This window comes from Hemitrygon akajei, chromosome 23 (assembly GCF_048418815.1).
Source record: "Hemitrygon akajei chromosome 23, sHemAka1.3, whole genome shotgun sequence".
NCBI classification, from domain to species: Eukaryota; Metazoa; Chordata; class Chondrichthyes; order Myliobatiformes; family Dasyatidae; genus Hemitrygon; species Hemitrygon akajei.
Genome location: NC_133146.1, coordinates 41960463 through 41979264, shown reverse-complemented (window position 1 = coordinate 41979264; position 18802 = coordinate 41960463). Strand labels below are relative to the sequence as shown.

The window sequence follows — 18802 nt, the reverse complement described above, 5'->3', positions numbered from 1 at the left end:
TAGCCCACCGTTCAATGTCATGTGAAGCCATGGGGATAGGTGGTGAGCAGCTGGTGTGTCTCACAAGTCCTAGCTATGTGACCACTGACACGGGCAGACAATCTCTGGAGTATTGATAATGACTGGGTCACCCATCTTGTAAAGACACCGTCCAGAAGAAAGTGACGGCAAAACCACTTCTGTAGAGAAATCTACCAAGAACAATCATTGTCATTGAAAGACCATGATTGCCTTCGTCATACGGCATGACACATAACAAAGTAAAGAATCTGGAGCAGAAGAGATTAAGCAGGATCATGGAATGGTGTGCTGCCGTCACAAACCAGTTTGATTCATTCATGATATCATTAAACACCCAAGAACATATACTGTATCAAACGCTTTAGGTTGTGTCTTTAGTCAATGTGTTCCAATATATTTACAACACAGGAATCCAATTGACAATATGGAAAATTCCCCAGTTATGACCTGCCCATAAAAAAACTAAAGCCAATCCATTCCAACTAATTGCCACTCTTTCGGCCTAAGTGATGGAAGGTATAATTACACTTCATTCATTGACAAATCTGTTTAGATTTTGACAGAACCACTCAGATCCAGACCTCAACAAGATGATGCTCTAAACATGAACTGATGACCTGAACACTGGGAATGTGACAATATCAAGGCAATATGTGACCAACTGTAGCAACAAAGAACCTTGCTGAAACTGAAGTTAATGTAAATCCAAGGAATTTCACTGATGCAGCCTTAACATGCTCAAGTAAAGGTTATTGTATTTGCTGAAGGTCTCATCTTCCTTCACTCCAAAGAGAAAGCCCTAGTTCTCTCAACTTATCCTCAAAAGACATACACATGGGTTTTTAATGATATCATGAATGAATCAAACTGGTTTGTGATGGCAGAACACCATTCCATGAGCCCACTTAATCTCTTCTGTTCCAGATTTGTTTGTTACATGCCATGTGGTATGACGTAGGCGATCATGGTCTTGCCATGACAATGATTGCTCTCGGCAGATTTTTCTACAGAAGTGGTTTGCCATTGCCTCCTTCTGGACAGTGTCAAAAGATTTTCAGGATGTATATCGTACACATTCCCTGACATTAAATGTACCTATTGAACCTATTGAAAAGACAAGAACTCTACGTGAGACAGCATCTTGTTAAATAACCTTCTAAACCTTTTCAATCCATGTATCTTTTTTAAATGCTGTTATTGCACTTGCCTCAACCACTTCCTCTGACAGCATAGATTCAACATAGGTACCGCATTGTGTAAAAATATTGCCCGTCAGTTTCCTCTCAAATCTTACCCCTCTCATCTTAAACCTATGACCTTCAGATCTTGATGCCCCAACACAGGGAAACAGATTGAGTGCATTCAAGCTATCTATGCCCCTCATGATTTTACACACCTCTATAAGATCACCTCTCAGTCTCCTTTGCTGTAAGGAGTAAAGTCCTTTCTTGTTCAACCACTCCCTATAACTCAGTCCCTTAAGTCTTGGCAAATCTTTTCCGCACTTGTGTGCATTCCAAAGCTTCTTTAGAAGCTGAAAAGCACATGTAACATAATTTCCATTGCCTCTCAATGTCAGCATTGCCCAGAACAAAGCAGCCCACTTGACAAGCACCCACTCCATTCATTTTCTCCACCTTTCAGTACATGCCATCTGCAAAAGGCACAGCAGTGACTCACCCACACTGTTCCAACTGAGTATCCCAGACTCTCATTTTCTACCACCAAAGAGGATGAGGGCAATAGTTGCATGGATCACCGTTGTCTGCAAGGCACACACAATTTTTCTATGGTGATACTTAATCAGTCTTTTATCATCATGTAGTCCACAATGGGGAATTCCCTACCAAATGAGGTCACTCTACCAGAAAGATGATAGTGGTTCAAGATTTTAGCTCACTACCAATTAGAGATGGATAATAAAAGTACTGACTTTGATAATGAAGCATACATTCCAGAAAATAATTTAAAAGCAGGGATAAAATTATTCCTGAGTTAATTTCAGGTTTATAGAACTGATTTACACTGGATTTTGTTTCCTTTGTTTTAATAGCTTTAAAGGTTGGTTTAATTCTTGCATCATGACATTACAACTACATTTCCACAAAAACGAGTTCAATTTCCAAAGGAATTAGAAATATGTTTCCATAGTCTGCAAGATGAGGCATCTTTTTTTAAAGGTTAAACTCCTGTTTCTTTCTAAAAGCTCAAATAATGCTCACATTCTGTTTTAACTTTTGTAAACATCTTCATCCCACTGTTAAAATGACCATGTGATCTGACTTCTGCAGATGGTGATGAATCCCCTCACTGCAAGCATCTCATTGAAATTTGTGTTGTTGACTATGCTTGCGTTGCCATTTCAGCACAGGAGCAATCTCTTTACTGTAGTTTGGATAAACAAAGAGAGAAAGGATACATGTGAAAGCTACTTTCGATTTTAGAGATAAACGTTAAACTTAGGAAAGTGACGTTTAGGAATCACACAATAAATACAGTGACATAGCAGAAGTGCCCATTGCAACTCAGTGCCAGTTCTCCAAATCCTCCCCTCTATATGGCTAATAGTTTTAATTTTGTGATGTTGACCTATATCCAGTAGGTACAGAGTTAAAGCTTCACAAAAAAAAGTGTTTACTAAATCCTTTAAGCTGGTTGGGAGAGAATTTTCCCTTTCCTTCCTGCTGGGATTGTTTCCTATGTAGGCTACGTTAATAAAAGAAATGTCAGCCCACTGTGCTTCCTAATCCTTATAACAGGCTGATTTTACAGCTATAATAAAAGCTTGCTCTACACTTTGTCGCACTAATGTGTGTTGTGACTTTAGAAATATAACTCTTTCTGATCCGCCCTCCCTAAAATTGAACTATCTGTCAACCCTCTTTTGATACAAGGCGGTGTCAGTGAACAGAAGAATTGTGAATGGCAGTAATTTGACCTCTAAGTGGTAGGAAAATAAACCAGGCAATTTTCTTCCAGTCACTGGTGGTGAAGAAGCTTTCAGAAAGAAAAAATCACCCCTGGTTGGACAAAGGTGTATTTATTAAGGAGCCACCAAAAGTTTGATTGAGAAAATGTATTCAGAGGTTTGTGATAGGCCAACAAAGGAGTTGAATAAGAACATTGCAAATAGTTTTTCATATAAAGACTTTCAAAGGGAATTTAATACACTGTAACATAATTTGTAGCTAAACTAAATCTGATAGGATTAAACGGGCAGAAACACTGAATGAAAAATTAGTTGTGGAATAGAAAGTTTGTGTTTCAGACTGGTACGTTTTCCCTGTGAGTGCGTGTGTGTCCTCCGGATGCTCCGGTTTCCTCCCACAGTCCAAAGAGGTACCAGTTGGTAGGTTAATTGGGCATTGTAAGTTGTCCTGTGATGAGGCTAGGGTTGAATCGTGGGATTGTTGGGCAGCATGGCTCAAAGGGCTGGAAGGGCCTACTGTGTGCTGCCTTTCAATAAACTTGAGTGAAATTTCTGGTGATGTTTCAATGCTGGGACAGTTACTGTTCATGATGATGGTTCATCATCAGATCTTGAAATGGCTTAGGTGAATAGCTCAGAATTTTGAAATCTGTAGAAGATGCAAAACTTGAATGTAGTGGAGAAAATTACAATATTCTTCAAGAGGACAGATGAATGGCTATGGATTATACTGACATGTAACACATTAAACAGAGGAATAAAGAAGACATGGTGTATTTTCCTAGGCAGCTGTACTTCTCCTAACATCCCCATTGCATCCAAATTATCAAATTACTTGTCCAAAGTCTGATAATGGATGAACATAGATTTTTGTCTGCTAACGACTGGGAAATCTGAAGCCTCAGTCACTGCTACAAACTATTTCTGAGTCATCTCTTGTCTTCTGAACATTGCAATGTGCTTAGAGCACATATCCATTGCTGTTGCTGAAGCTTCTACCTCTATAAAATCACCTGGTTTTACTGCAGCTCCAGCACATCAGCTGCTGAAATTTTCATTCATACCTACTGTATTACCTGGCTGCTCTCCCTCATCCTTTCATGTACGAACAGATTGTAGAAAATACTGCTGCCCTCTGCCTGTCCTCACCCAGTTCCTCCACACCTTATCTCATAGCATACCCTGTTCACTGATTAACATTGGCTTGGTAACAAATTAGCGTTGTGGTTAGCACAACACTTTACACTACCAGTGACCTGGGTCAATTCATGCCGCTGTCTATGAGGAGTTTGTACGTTCTCCCCTTGACCACGTGGGTTTCCTCCGGGTGCTCCAGTTTCCTTCCCTAGTTCAACGATGTACCGGTTGGTAGGTTAACTGGTTGTATTAAATTGTCCAGTGACTAGGTTAGAGTTAGAGTGGCACCATTTGGAAGGGCCTATTCTGCACTGAATCTCAATAAATAAATAACCTCCTGCCTAACCAAGTTGTAAATTTCCATCTTGTTTCTAAATCCTTTTAAGACTTCAACTCTCTATATTGTTAAATCCTAAGACCGTGCAACATATCTGTATTCCTCTAATTCTGAACTGTTGATCATCCCAAAATTTAGTCTTGCCAGCAATGGCAGCTGACAAAGTCCTGAAGTGTGGATATTTTCCCTTTAAATGGTAATTTTTGTAATTTGGCTTATTATTGTGTCATGTACAGTGAAAAACATGTCTTGAATATTATCCATTCAGGTAATTTCATGACAATGCTGTGTTGAGGTCGTACAAGATACAGCAGTAACACAATGCAGAATGAAGTGTTACAATTCCAGTGAAAGTGCAGTGCAGGTAGACAATAAGATATAAGGCCATAACAAGGTAGATTGTGAAGTAGTGTCCAATTTATTGCGGTAGAGGATTGTTCTCTGGAATATATGCTGACCTTAAGCCTTTGAAGTCTTTCAGGATTTTGTATCTTCTGCCCAATAGGGGAGAGGAGACAAGAGAATGTCTAGGGTGGGTGGTATCTTCTGAGGCAGTGAGAAGTGTATAGAGTCCATGGAGGGGAGGCTGGTGATTGTGATGTGCTGAGCCTTGTGCACAATCTCTGCAGTTTCTTCTAGACACGAGCAGAACAGTTACCATATAGAGCCATGATGCACCGGGAAAGAATGCTTTTTATGATGCATCATTACAAATTGGAGAGGGTCAAAGGGAACATGATAAATTTGGTGAGCCTCTTAAGTTTCTCTACATTCTACTATTCCTCTCATAATTTGCCATTAGAAACCTACCTGTGCAAACAGCTATTTAGTAATCTGCCCAAACATTTCCTTATCTAGCTGCGAGCCAAGTATCATTGATAATATTCATATTAAAGCTCTTTCAGATATATTTCTACATTAAATAAATAAAAATTCTGATGATTACTGTAGATAGAATGGGAGAAGTGAATATAAGCCAAACAGTACAGTTTTAACGATGAGGCATGAATGGACAGATACAGTAATGTTTCTCACATCTTTGAAAAGAATGGCAGCCAAACAGTTGATAAAGAATGTTGGGCTAGAAATTCTGGAACGTCAAAATTACTGTTTTAAAATAACTTTGCAGTGAGGCGCAATAGCTCACTCTGGCTCAAGGTCTCAGCTGAAACATGTTGCCTATTTTTGTAATTGAAAATGGAGCAAGAACCAGTGCTGCATTCTTGAATGGTTTTTGGAATAGGAGAGTCACATTCAGGGGATGAAGATACTGGCTTAAGGTCACGTTGCTGATAAGGACAATGGGGAAGAATGGAAGGGTTATGGAGGAACAGTGATTGAATCAGTGGCTAGCCCAGAGGGAGTGGTTGGTAGTGGTTAGAATTTAGACCCTCTGTCCAGGGAGCTGTTGGGTCAGTGATTTTAGAGAATGAATTATGAGGAAGGGCTCTAGTTCCGGGGATTGAGAAGATTGGGGATTGGTTTCAACTGACCAGGGAACTAGGGAGCCTTAAACCGCGAGCCCAGACTAAGGTTAAGGTTGATGCATTCGTAACCTGAAGGGTGGAAGGTAAGAGTGCAACTAACCAGCAGTATAAGACACAGAAGGTATAGTAGTTCTCAGCTGGATTTCCAGATTGTATGAATCTACCCAGAAATGGTTCTTGTTACTGTCAGAATATTGGAAAGAACAGCTGTATGGAATGGAGCTGATGGGTTCTCTAGACCACAGGGCACACTCGTTTATTAAAAGGGAAAGAATGCAGTGGGCAGTATAGGATTTATTACAGAGTTGAGAAATTATAGTTGCCTCTAAGGATTAGTGAAGTTGGGGCTGTAACTAACACTACAATACAGGATACTGTATTGTATCCTATATACAGTATACAGGATACACTGAATCCTGTTGCACAGGATACAACAGATCCTGTTGTTTGCATAGGTACACTTTCAGTGGCATTTGGGCTATTTGATAATCCCCCAACAGCAAATCCATCATAACTGTTCATCACTCCTTATTTCACTGCAACCCTGCAATGTGTTCTTTCTCACACATGTCCTTTGATTCTTTTTTTACATGTCTACATTAAGGAATAACCCATTAGCCTGCCAGCACAACCTGGGGATGCGGGAAGAAACTGGAGTACCAGGGCAAAACCCATGTAGTGTCAGGGAGAATGTACAAACACCTCACAGCACTAAAGGTCAGGATCAGATCCATTTCCCTGGTGACGTGAGGCAGCAGCACTAGCTATTGGACGATCATGCCCCTTTTCTTCCCTTTGAGAACAGAACTGAGTTTTGTTTTCAACCAGTAAAGCCTGATAAGAGGTGCTTAAGATTCTAAACTGATCAAATCAAAGCAATCAAGCCCATTTCTAATGGCTACGTCCATTGGTAACAAATAGTGGGCACACATCTGAGCTGAGTTGTAAAAGTACCATTCGGATTGTAAGACTAACTATTTTGTAGAACAATAAGGTTTGGACAGAAATGCTTTGCAGATGGTGATAGAAACTGTTTCAGAGTTTCAAATGGCAATGGCTTAGGGGAAAAAAGACTGCAACTGTATGGAGAAAGGGCTGAGGAATGGCACTGTGAAAGGCCCACCATAGATATGATGGGTTCACTTGCTGCCAACAATGCCGTACTATTCTATAAGTATAACATCAAGCACAGCTATACCATCACCTCAACTAAATATTTTACTTTTATTTGCAAGACGGCATGGAAATTTTTATCCATACAACAGGCTACACCTAATCTTTACATATTTATAGATAACTGTGCTGCTTCCAAACTCAGATCAGCTATGCTGAATATAAAGCTTAATTAATAGTTTGAGTTGTTATTTTCCCAAGTTAAAACCTTTGGAAGAAAGTAATAATCATTAAGTTATTATTTAAAGTGAATTTAATCATTCTGAAAATCCTCAGATTATTTAGTCTCTAGTGGTTATCCATAGATGATGCAATAAGATGGAGACATGCTTCCTTGTTGTGACAATCGTTATTAATTACTAATAGTTTTATTTTAATTTGGATGACAATGAACCTGTTCATTTATACCTTCTAGTAAAGTAATGTTGGCAATAGCCTGTGAATCTCACAGCAAAACAACCATTGTATTTCGCTGATGATGACAAATAAAAGGTAGAGCTATATCTGCATGACATGTTTCTTTTTCTGACAGCACCATCCGCATTAGCAGGAAAGGCTGGCATATGCTGTTGAACTTCTGCTTCCACACTGGCCTCACTTGTGCTGTATATGCTGGAGGTATCAACCGCACAAAATATCCAATCATCTGTCAAGCTGTGAGTAGCATATATTACTTTCTAGTTTGTGCAATCTCTAAGATAGAAAATGAATGATAGTCCCTGTCAAAGTTACATTATTGTAGAGTCGAGGGCAGACAAGTCTCCATTTTACTGTTCCACAATTTTTTTTATTTGAATAAAATGTTTGCTAAAAATGTTATTATTCCACATTTTTTGATGTTAGCGAAATGCTTGCAGGGGACTGATCTTCATTTCAATATCCAGTGCCATTTTAATGTATTTTTAATTTTCTTGATCTCTCAGAATCTGCTTACTGATTCTTGCCACATAAATTCATGCTATTTGTGAATGGTTGTAAGGTGGCATGATATTGAACTAATAACAAACATGTGGAATCTAAAAGAAATCCTGTTTAAGGTTCTCAAGATTAAAGCAAAATGAATACACTACACAAATAGATCAATATTTGAAATCTTTAAATTAAATATAGAGGAAAAATATGAATCACAGGTACACCAAATGCATGTTTGTACCCAAATTGAGGTCCAATTGAAAGTAGGCAGCACATTTGTTCCACTTAATTAAAATTGGCATACCCCTGGATTACCCAGGGGCTTCACAGATAACTACAAAAAGTAAAGTGACAGAAATTTGCATATTTAATTAACTCGGCTCACATCCACACTACAGCTGACTTGACCTGATAAGAACAAGCAGAGCTGCCACCGAACATTTCATTCAGGAGTAGGGTTTGGAAGCTGAAAAAATCAAACCCATAATGTTGGCAAATCAGAATGGGACAAATGGGAATTTGTGGTAAAGTCATGGAGAGGAAATGCATAATAACTGCTCCAGTTTTAAGAACAGGTAATGGAGCTTGCATGTCAAATTTTGCAATACAGGCTATGGTTATAAAACAAACACAAGCTTCTTATGGACCTCTGTATTCAGAACGGAATTCCTGCAAGAAATGATCTCAAGCTTACAGGAACAAAATATATTTGATCAGATATGCTTGTATTGAAATGTGGCTTTTTTGAACTGTTTCTTCAAGATATTATTTGAGTATTTAATTTTATGTCTTCTCATTTATCAAGCTGATTTATTATTAATGAACAAATAGTGATTTTGAAATGTTAGAGAATTCCTCTTATGGTAATCACATCATACCTTGTAAGCAAAGGCTGAAAATTGTGATTTACAGATTTTTCAAAAAAAAACTTGCAAAACTGATTAACAGAAAGTACATAGCGGTTATTATCTCTGTATTTAAACAACATTTTAATATCATTTTGCATGTTCAACTGTTTTTCATACATATATATGAAATCACATTCACTGAATGTACCAATAACTGATTTTTAAAATCTCAAGTGTCCTTTAACTCCACACTCGAAGAGAAACAATGATATCCAATTTGAACCATGAAGCAAAATGTACCCCCTAGGACTGCTATTAAAATGATGTACCATATCTTTTAAGCTAAATGATTGGGACATATGGAGCTTCATTATACTTATATATGATTGGATATTAAATAGCTCCTGATTACCTTAACCCCACAGTAATAAAGATTTTAAGCCAAATGCTACTAAATGTCATTTTGCCATTTAAGCGTGATAAATACAATTTAAAATGGTAATAATTACAGGAAATGGAAGGTGATACGGTTAATTTACATGTTGCCCTTTTGCCTTTGGAACTTGTACTTAACCCCAAAGGAAACGGAGATGAAAGCGGCTTTCTATGCCAAATGTATTAAATTAGTCTGGAGTGTATGAATAGTACTGTACAACTATCAATAATTCATATTTTGCACTGATGGAACATGGTTGATACAAGACTTGAGAAATATAATACTGGCGCAATTGCGGTATTGTTTGGAAGATCATTTAAAACACACTGGCTTGGAAAATTAAGTGCACAACCAGCTCTATTCAATGCAAATTAATCTTATCCAGGGAAGAGTAAAGACTGCAACCTTTTCTGAGCTTAAATTCAACCAGAATTCACTATCTGCAAATCACACTTGTGCTGTTGCACTGAATAACACCATTCCCTTTGCAGAGTAACATTTGCCAGGAAAACAGATCATGTTGGACCTGCCATTGGACATTTCTGATATAACCATGATCTTATTGTACAGCTGCCAGTAGCACAATTTACAGGTGGTCTCATTGAGTGGGTTCCCATTCGGCAATGGAATCCACTCTCAGTTAAGTCACATTTAAAGCCATTATTTCACTCTTCATATCTTCTACCCAACCCCATGGATCCAACACCATCCCTGGCAATGTTCTCTTTTCCTATCATAGCAACAAAACTTCAACATTCACATAACTTACTTGCATATAGAACTCTTCAAAAACACTCTGAGGTGAAAAGTATGCCATAAAATTATTAACCTAATGATTTTTTTGCAATAACCAGTTGTTTTGCAATGAAGGACCAACTCTATGGCTCCTCGCTTAGCTCTCAAATAAATGTCGACCTTATATCTCCACAATCACAACTGAGAACAGTATACAAGTGCAGCTTGACCTTTATTTACTCTGACATCTGAGCCTAAACATTTATCTGTGCACCTAGTGAAGCACTGAAGGTTTGTTTGCAGCTTGCGAATTATCACTTCCATATGGGATTCACAGAAAAAATTGATGGTGCCTTTGGACTGGAGTCCAAGCAAGTGGTGGAAGTTTCTAGAAGTCTGCCCATGGTCTGGGCTGGGAAAAATGCGAGGTAGATGAGGGGTGAAGAGATACTTGTCCTAAAATCCAAAAACAAATTTCCTATTGAATGATTGCTTTGTTATAAAGACCAACACACAATTATCTTGGTTGGCGGTGATGTGTGATTGGGGTCTCGGATGTGGTTCGGATCTTTGGGGACATGAGGGTCAGTGCAGCCTTTAAGGGGAGGCCTGATGAGCATAGACAAGTTTGGAAGAGAATAGTTAAGTGAGTATACCTTGATTGATTTCCTGGAACTGGGTCCAGAAACTTCTCCAGGGGATCCTTTTTAATTAGTACTTTGGCACGGCATCCAGGCTGGTGTCGGTGCTGCCCCCTGTGTTTGCTCGGCAGAAGACAAGCTGCGTTGTTGACTGCAGATTTCTGCGGCATACATGGGGACTCGGTCTGGACTATTACTTTTTTTTACATGACTGTATTTTACTGATATCTTACATGTGCTTACCATCTTGTATGTGCTGTGTGTGACTGTTGGTACTGCATTTTGCACGTTGGCCCCAGAGTAACACTGTCTCATTTGGCTGTATTCATGTATGGTTGAAAGACAATTAAACTTGATTTGATTTGAAACAACAATTCTTAAAGGAACATCAGCAAAACAAACACCCATCAGAATAAGCTAACCAAGTTTCTATATCAGTAATGTTAGTGGTGAACCAATGTAATTGGAGAATACATTCTAGTCTCTCTCGAGAGTGGAGAAATTTAAACAAGATGAACCTGACCTAATACCTCGATGTAAATAAAATAATCCTTCATGAAAAGGTCAAAAAAATTCTTCCTGAGACTGTTTCCTTTAAAAAATCAGCATACTTGAAATTTTCCAAAAGTGAAATACTGCACACGCCTGAAATCTGAAGTAAAATAGAAAATGCTGGAAAAGTCAGCAGGTCTGGCAACATTTGTGGAAAGTGTCCCAAGTTAAAGCTTCACGTCCCTAACTTTCTATCAAGGTTAGGAATATTTCAAAGTAAATTTATATTTGTCAAACGAGTTTTCTTTTGCTAGTAGAAATGCTAAAAATCTGATAAACCCCTTTGATCTAATTACATTATGTGCGGTACTAGAATAACAAAGTCTATGTCTCTGGGCTAACTTTATAAAGATGATTGAAAAACATGGACATTCCTTAAATAATAAAAAGCAGGGGTTGACTGAAATAATGTTATCCAAAATTGTGAATAGTTTAGGTTGACATCTGACTCAAACCATGACTAGGAGCAGAGAGAAATATTCATTTTCATTTTTAAGATCTTTCTTTATATTTTTGTCAAACCATAGCAAAGTTAGAATCATGATCATGTAATTTCCGCTTTTACATTGACATCATTATTGTCATTCTGTAATTGTTCATTAACAGATTCCTAATGTGTGAACTTTTTACGAAAGACTATTAATATCCTATCCTTCCACTAATTTTCATTGCTCTATATTTTTAATGTGGTTTCCATCTACAGTAACAACTTTTTAATTCATTTCGGTTGTTGAGTGTTGTGCTGCAGCCAATCACTCTCTAACAACTTGGTTCTTGGTCATTTTTGAATTCCACTTCCACAACAGCTTTATTACATTAAATCTCCATGACCAAGCAGAATGAATCAAAGAGATTTAATTACAGATGTTAATAACTGTGAAATGGGTGAGATTAAGCATATAGTGACCTAGAGATGGTGTCAAGTATGTAGCATTGGAATGAGTTCAAGCAGCCTCGGAGGCCCAGCCATTTCCTTTTCCTGTAAGATTTGAATGCCTGTGAAGACTATGTCTCATTGGCACAGTCACTGGGTTGATAAGATCTTGATTGATAAGGATGTCAAAGGTTACCAGAAAAAAGCAGGGAGATAGGGTTGAGGGAAGTAATCAATCAGCAATGATGGAAAGGTGGGGCAGACTCAATGGGTCGAATGGCCTAATTCTGCTTCTATGTCTTATGGTCTAAGGAGTACACATTTTGTATTAGTGCAATTGAAGTTGGTGGTACACACACTCATTTTGCTGCATATTGGCACCCCCCCCCCCCCATGTCAAAGGCTGTGTATCCTTGGCGAATAATCTAAAATTTCCTTCCAACATTTAAGACCACTCACTCCACTGAGTCTGTGCCAGTTCTTAAAGCAACCCATCAATCTAGCTCCCACACTTCTACTTCCTGTAATCTTTTCTCTCACACATGCCCAATAAACACCCCCTCCTGATCCTCCTACCTACACTTGGGTCTGTACATTGGCCGCTAACAGGTCTTTGGGATGTGGAAGGAAACGGTGCAGCCGTGATTAATCCATGTACTCTCGGAAAAAACCTGCAAACTCCGCATAGAGAGGAGCAGATTGAACTGGGGTCACTAGTGCTGTGAAACTGCTGTATCAGCTGTGCTTCTCCAGTCCTGTAATTTTTATTTAAATTGGTGGGAGGGAAATTAACACTGTAAGTGGCAAGATACAAAATGACACCTAATATTGGTGCCTTAGGCTTCAGGAAAATAATGTATCACAAAAGTATTGGCACTGTTTGATCTGTTGTGCTAACAGTAGCATTTTGGTAATGCTCTGCAAATGACTCCATCCCTCTACTCTTTCTTCATAGCCTGAAAAAATATTTCCATTAAGATTATTATTGGGTCTTCCTTTGAAAGTGACTATTAAACTTGCCTACACTACAATTTTAGGCAGTTAAATTCAGATCATAACAAATAAAGCACAGGAAATGGTCCTTTGGCCCATAATGTCTGTGCTGTACATTATGCAAAATTAAACTAATCCCTTCTGCATGCACATGACCTATATCCCTTCACTCCCTACGTAATAATGTGCCAGTCTAAAAGCCTCCTAATTGCCATTGGCATTACTGCTGATACTGCCTTCCCTGGCAGCAGGTTCAAGGCATCCCATACTCTGTGTGGAAAAAAAAAGTTCTATAAATCTCCTTTAAATTTATCCCTCTCATCTTAAATATGTGCCTTCTCGTATGTGACATTTCTACCCTGGCAGGTATTGCCTTCAATTCCTTTAACAGTCATCTTCGAATCGTGCCTCTAGTCACCATTAGTTCTACAACTGGAAACAGCTTTTTTCCTCATTCATTCAATTAAAACCATTCATGATTTTGATTACCTGCTCTGGTGTAGTGTTCCTGCAACATATCTGCAGAGATATCCATTCACAAATTACAGATGCTGAAAAGATCATAATAATTGAAGTTACACACAGTTGAATGTATCATAAAAAAGGATGAATTATTACAGGCTTCAAAAAACACACAATAGGAAAAGAGTCCACAGTCTATAACAGATTATTGATTACTTGTAATTGAAAAAAGCAGTTTTTTGCTCATTCCAATCTGCAAGGCGCAATTGAGGAATGTGTAGGAGTACCCTCCACTTGTCTGATAAGTGTAGTTCTATCAACACTCAAGAAGTTAAATACTGTTCTTGACAAAGCTGCCTGCTTCATCACTATCACACCCACTACACTAAGCTTTTAGTCTCTCCATTATTATCCCACTCTGCCTGCAGTGAGTGCCATGTGCAATGAATGTTGCAGTAATTCACCCTCTTTGATAGCACCTCCTAAATCCAAAGCCTTTTCAAAGGGATAAGAGCAGACAATACATGAGAACAGCACTGCAGATTGCACAAAGTCCTGCTTGACAATAGATTACTCTTAAATCCTTGCCATTCAGTCAAAATCCTTGAATTTCCTACCTAATATTGCTGTGATGGCCCCTTCATCCCATACAACACAAACAAAATGCTGGGGGAATCAGTAGGTCAGGCAGCAGCTATGGAAATTAATAAACCGATGATGTTTCAAACCGAGACCCTTCTTCAGGACACTTTATCCCATGAAGTTCAAGAAGATGGTCACCGATGACTTTCTTAAGCTCAGATTAGAGCTGGCAATAAACCCTGGCTTCAACATTCTTAGAAAGTAAGCACAGAGATATCAGAAGAAACTCTTTTAAAGCTCTGGTTTGTTTTAAAGGTCTTGGTGCCTTCTACACCTTAGTCATGTTACGTCTTGTGAGGTTCCAGCACATTTGTAAATGATGTCCGACCCCTGTTAGAATGGTATACTACTGTAACTTAACCAAAACCTGAGGTTAAGAATAGCAAGACAGTTTCCTCATCCCTGGCCCTGAGTGACCAAGTAAGCATGCTGAAAATGATTGTCAACACGAGGAAATCTGCAGATGCTGGAAATTCAAGCAACACACACACAAAATGCTGGTGGAACACAGCAGGCCAGGCAGCATCTATAGGGAGAAGCACTGTTGACTTTTCGAGCCGACAGTTCGAAAGGGTCTCGGCCCGAAACGTCGACAGTGCTTCTTCCTATAGGTGCTGCCTGGCCTGCTGTGTTCCACCAGCATTTTGTGTGTGTTGCTTGAAAATGGTTGTACCAGGTTTTATAATCATGTGATATCTGTTCTAATCCAAGAACAGTGTTGAAGCATAGCTCCCTCAAGTTTACAATCTTCATATCCTATTATGTAAAGCTCATAATGACAGGTCTCTGATAATGTGTCAAGTGTCCCCTAATGATGCAGGTGCTTGGGTCTTGTAAATTAGGTGATCTTTGTGACCTCACAAATTGCAGGTGACGCCACTGTTTTTTATATTCTCAAGGAAGCAATAATGTACCCTTCCCAGAAAGTAATGTTTGATATCTGCCTGACCTGCTAAATTCCTCGAGCATTTTGTGTGCCTTGCTCTGGTATCTGATTAACTTTTGCTGTCTGCTTTAAAATTAAAAACTGACAGAATTGGTGCACTGGTTCCTCAATCTACTATCATGGATTTAGTGACCAATTTACACAAAGCTGTAGTATGTGAAGTTTCCACTTCTTAACAGCTTTGCCAAACTTACAGTAGGAGATCAGAAGAATCCCAGTTGTTTTAGATCTTTTTCTACATTTGCCATCAAAGCATTGGACAGCAGCCACATCAAACCTCCTGAGTTTGGAACCTTTATCTGCTAATGGGAAAACACAACCACAGGAGCTAAAATCTGATATTGGAAAGACTTAGATCAGAAGTATTGAAAGGGGATTATTCTGTGGAAATTAGGTATATATATACATGGCATACAATGAAACCTTACTTGAGACTCTTAAGTGCACTAGACCAATGATTCAGAAATTTGTACTTACTTAATGGGTTGTTATATGATCCCTCCTCAAAACCCAAGTGAAGCATGGCTTAGTCCAGTGATAACAGTTGAGGTCCATGACTTTTCCTTAGGAAGTCTGATGAACCATCATGAACTTGAATGTTTAATCTCTCTCTATAGATGCTGCCTGACCTACTGACATTCCATGCATTATCCTAATAATATGTCTTTGCAAAGTTATTATATTCTGCTTTAATTTTTTAAAATCTCTTTGATTTTTGTTTAATGAAGGCCCCATCTGCTTTCTCAAGAAGATAGTGCATCATTTATATAGTGATTTGATGAAATTATATCTGAAGTAATTTGATAGCATTTGTCTCCTTATTTAAAGATGACAATACATAATGAACCAGTTTAGAAAAGATTTGCTACAATAGACCAGGATGGGTAGGTTGACTTATGAAGGAGAGTAGAGAGACCAAGCTTGCATCTGCTACAGTTTAGAAGAAAGAGAACTTCTTGACTGAAACATATAAAGATCCTGAGATAAGCTGACAAGTTGGATGTGGAGATGTTTTTTTTGTCCGGGGAATGTCATTAGATTTCTTCCATAAATGGTTAAAAGCAGAGTCTTTGAATATTTCTAAGACAGAGATAGATATATTCTTGGTAAAGGAGTGTAAGATTGCTGGGTGCAGAATAAATGCGGAATTAAATTTTCAATCACATCAGCCACAAACTTGTTGAATGGTGAAGCAGTCGGGAGAGAGTGAGTGGCCTACTCCTGCTCCTAACCTGTATGTGATAGATAAATGTTTCGGTAAAGAACAGCAGTGTCCTTTTGATGGCCTGAAGACATTTATCGCTCAATGACCTTCAATAAAAGGGATAATGAAATAGAAAGAGAAAATGCTGAAAACAAAGTGCAGGGCAGGCAGCACCTGTGGAAAGAAAAACAGCCAAAGAATGACATTACACTCTTGGTGAGAACCCAACAGTTTTGACCAAGAGTGTATGATTTTAAAAATGAATTCTGCTTCGCTTTCCTTGAATTCCAGCTGAACATTTGAAAATTGTCTTATCCCTGATTTGAGATGTTTGCGGCTGCCTTGTTTTTTCACAATGTTTAACTCACAGCCTGAAGTACCAAACCAGCCCTTTCAGGGACAGTGATGTTCTATTGTCTAGATCTAAGGCCATTTATCATGAACACGTTCTGCCATCCTCCTTTGATCTCCCTCTTTCTTCAAGCTCTGTAGAACTGTGCTTTGTTCCATTCCTAATCATACCAGTATATTTCCAGCAAAGGCTTCTCTTTCTGTCCTCAAATCCCCTCGGGATCTAACCTACACTTACTGATACAGTATATATTATAGTGCTATTTGACATATTCTGTTAGCTTCCATGTGTCTGCTGCATCTGAATCTTTTCTCTGGTACTCTCAGCTTGTACTATAAGACTTCTTTTCCTGCATCAGAGTAGTTATATTCTTCCCCAGTGCCCTGTTATAAGGATTACCCTTTAATAATAATGATCAGTTGGCTACAGAGGGAATCTATTTACTGACAAATACCTATATTGACTCAGTTCACAAGCATGTGAATTTACACAACTGAGTACCTGTCTGCACATCTACTAAGTTTCCCTGACCGTCCATAAACGGTCAGTGAAGAGAAATGTATTACCTAGGAATGGAGTCTTCACTGGCCAGGTGTTCCTCATAATTCCAGTCTATAATCTCCACATCCATGATAGTTGTCGCTGCTTTGCATTTGAGGCTCGTTACTTTTTAAACACTTCTTATCAGTTCAAATGTTACATTCGATGCGATGCTGAAGCTTTATAAGGCACTGGTGAGGCCTCACCTTGAGTATTGTGAACAGTCTTGGGCCCCTCTTCTTCAAAAAGATGTGCTGGCACTGGAGAGGGTCCAGAGGAAGTTCACAAGGATGATTCTAGAAATAAAAGGTTTATCAAGCGAGGAACGTTTGATGGGTCTGAATTTCGCTGGAATTCAGAAAGGTGAGTGGGGGGGGGAGGGATCTTATTGAAATCTTTCGAATGTTGAAAGGCCTAGACAGAGTAGATGTAGAAAGGATGTGTCCTGTGGTGGGCATCCTTTCAAAACAGAGATGCGGAGAAATTTCTTTAGCCAAAGGGTGGTGAATTTGTCACCACATGCAGTTGTGGAGGCCAGGTCCTTGGGTGTATTTAAGGCAGAGATTGATTTGTTCTTGATTAGACATGGCATCAAAGATAGAAGGCTGGAAACCGGGGTTGATGAGGAGATAGAAAAAAAGGATCAGCCATGATTGAATGGTGGAACAGATTCGATGGGCCAGATGGCCTAATTCTGCTCCTATGTCCTGTGATCTTACTATGGTCTATTTGAATCTTGTTGGTTTGAGGTCACCTGGCTGACCTCAGTCCCCTCCTTATTAGCTCTGATCTAGGACAACAACCAGTATTGTTCTATGGCCTCTTCTCAGTCTCATGTCTTTGTTCTTTTCAACTCTGACTGGTTCAAACCAGGAGACACAGACAATGACCTTAACGAGATTACAGATTGCTCCTCCTGCAAGCCTGTCACTTTACATAATAAATAGCTACTTGTTGGAGAATTGTCTCAAGTTTAGCAGGTCAATAGCTGAAATTCCTTGTGTCCACATTGAATTGCTCTAAGTAAGTCACCCCAGAGTAAGAATCAGTTCATCATACAGTTCACAAAATGGCCACATCCATTCCTGTTCACTGATTGTCATTCTTTCCATACAACAGCACCCAAAAGAAAACTGGAACTATCATCATTTCTCTCCATGTTAGTCTGCACACCCTTACAAATAACATTATACCCCATTCTAGTTATCACATTAAATAGGATGAATTCTAATCTTAGCTTCTTGCTTCACATGATTGGTGTTTTATTAACCCCCATATCCTATCAGAGTCATAGAGTCAAGCAATGCAGCATATTATAACCATATAACCATATAACAATCACAGCACGGAAACAGGCCATTCCAGCCCTCCTAGTCCGTGCCGAACTCTTAATCTCACCTAGTCCCACCTACCCGCACTCAGCCCATAACCCTCCACTCCTTTCCTGTCCATATACCTATCCAATTTTACCTTAAATGACACAACTGAACTGGCCTCTACTACTTCTACAGGAAGCTCATTCCACACAGCTATCACTCTCTGAGTAAAGAAATACCCCCTCGTGTTTCCCTTAAACTTTTG

At 38.9% G+C, this 18802-nt stretch overlaps 1 protein-coding gene across 3 annotated transcripts in view; it reads left to right on the top strand.

Annotated features, from left to right (window-relative positions):
- The window catches only part of adgra1b (adhesion G protein-coupled receptor A1b), a 533717-nt gene that overhangs the window by 487879 nt on the left and 27036 nt on the right, over positions 1-18802 (top strand). For all 3 annotated transcript variants that reach the window (XM_073027522.1, XM_073027521.1, XM_073027520.1), the window contains one exon: positions 7617-7740. In XM_073027522.1, coding sequence (XP_072883623.1) covers positions 7617-7740 — 124 coding nt within the window. The remainder of the gene's footprint in view (positions 1-7616; positions 7741-18802) is intronic.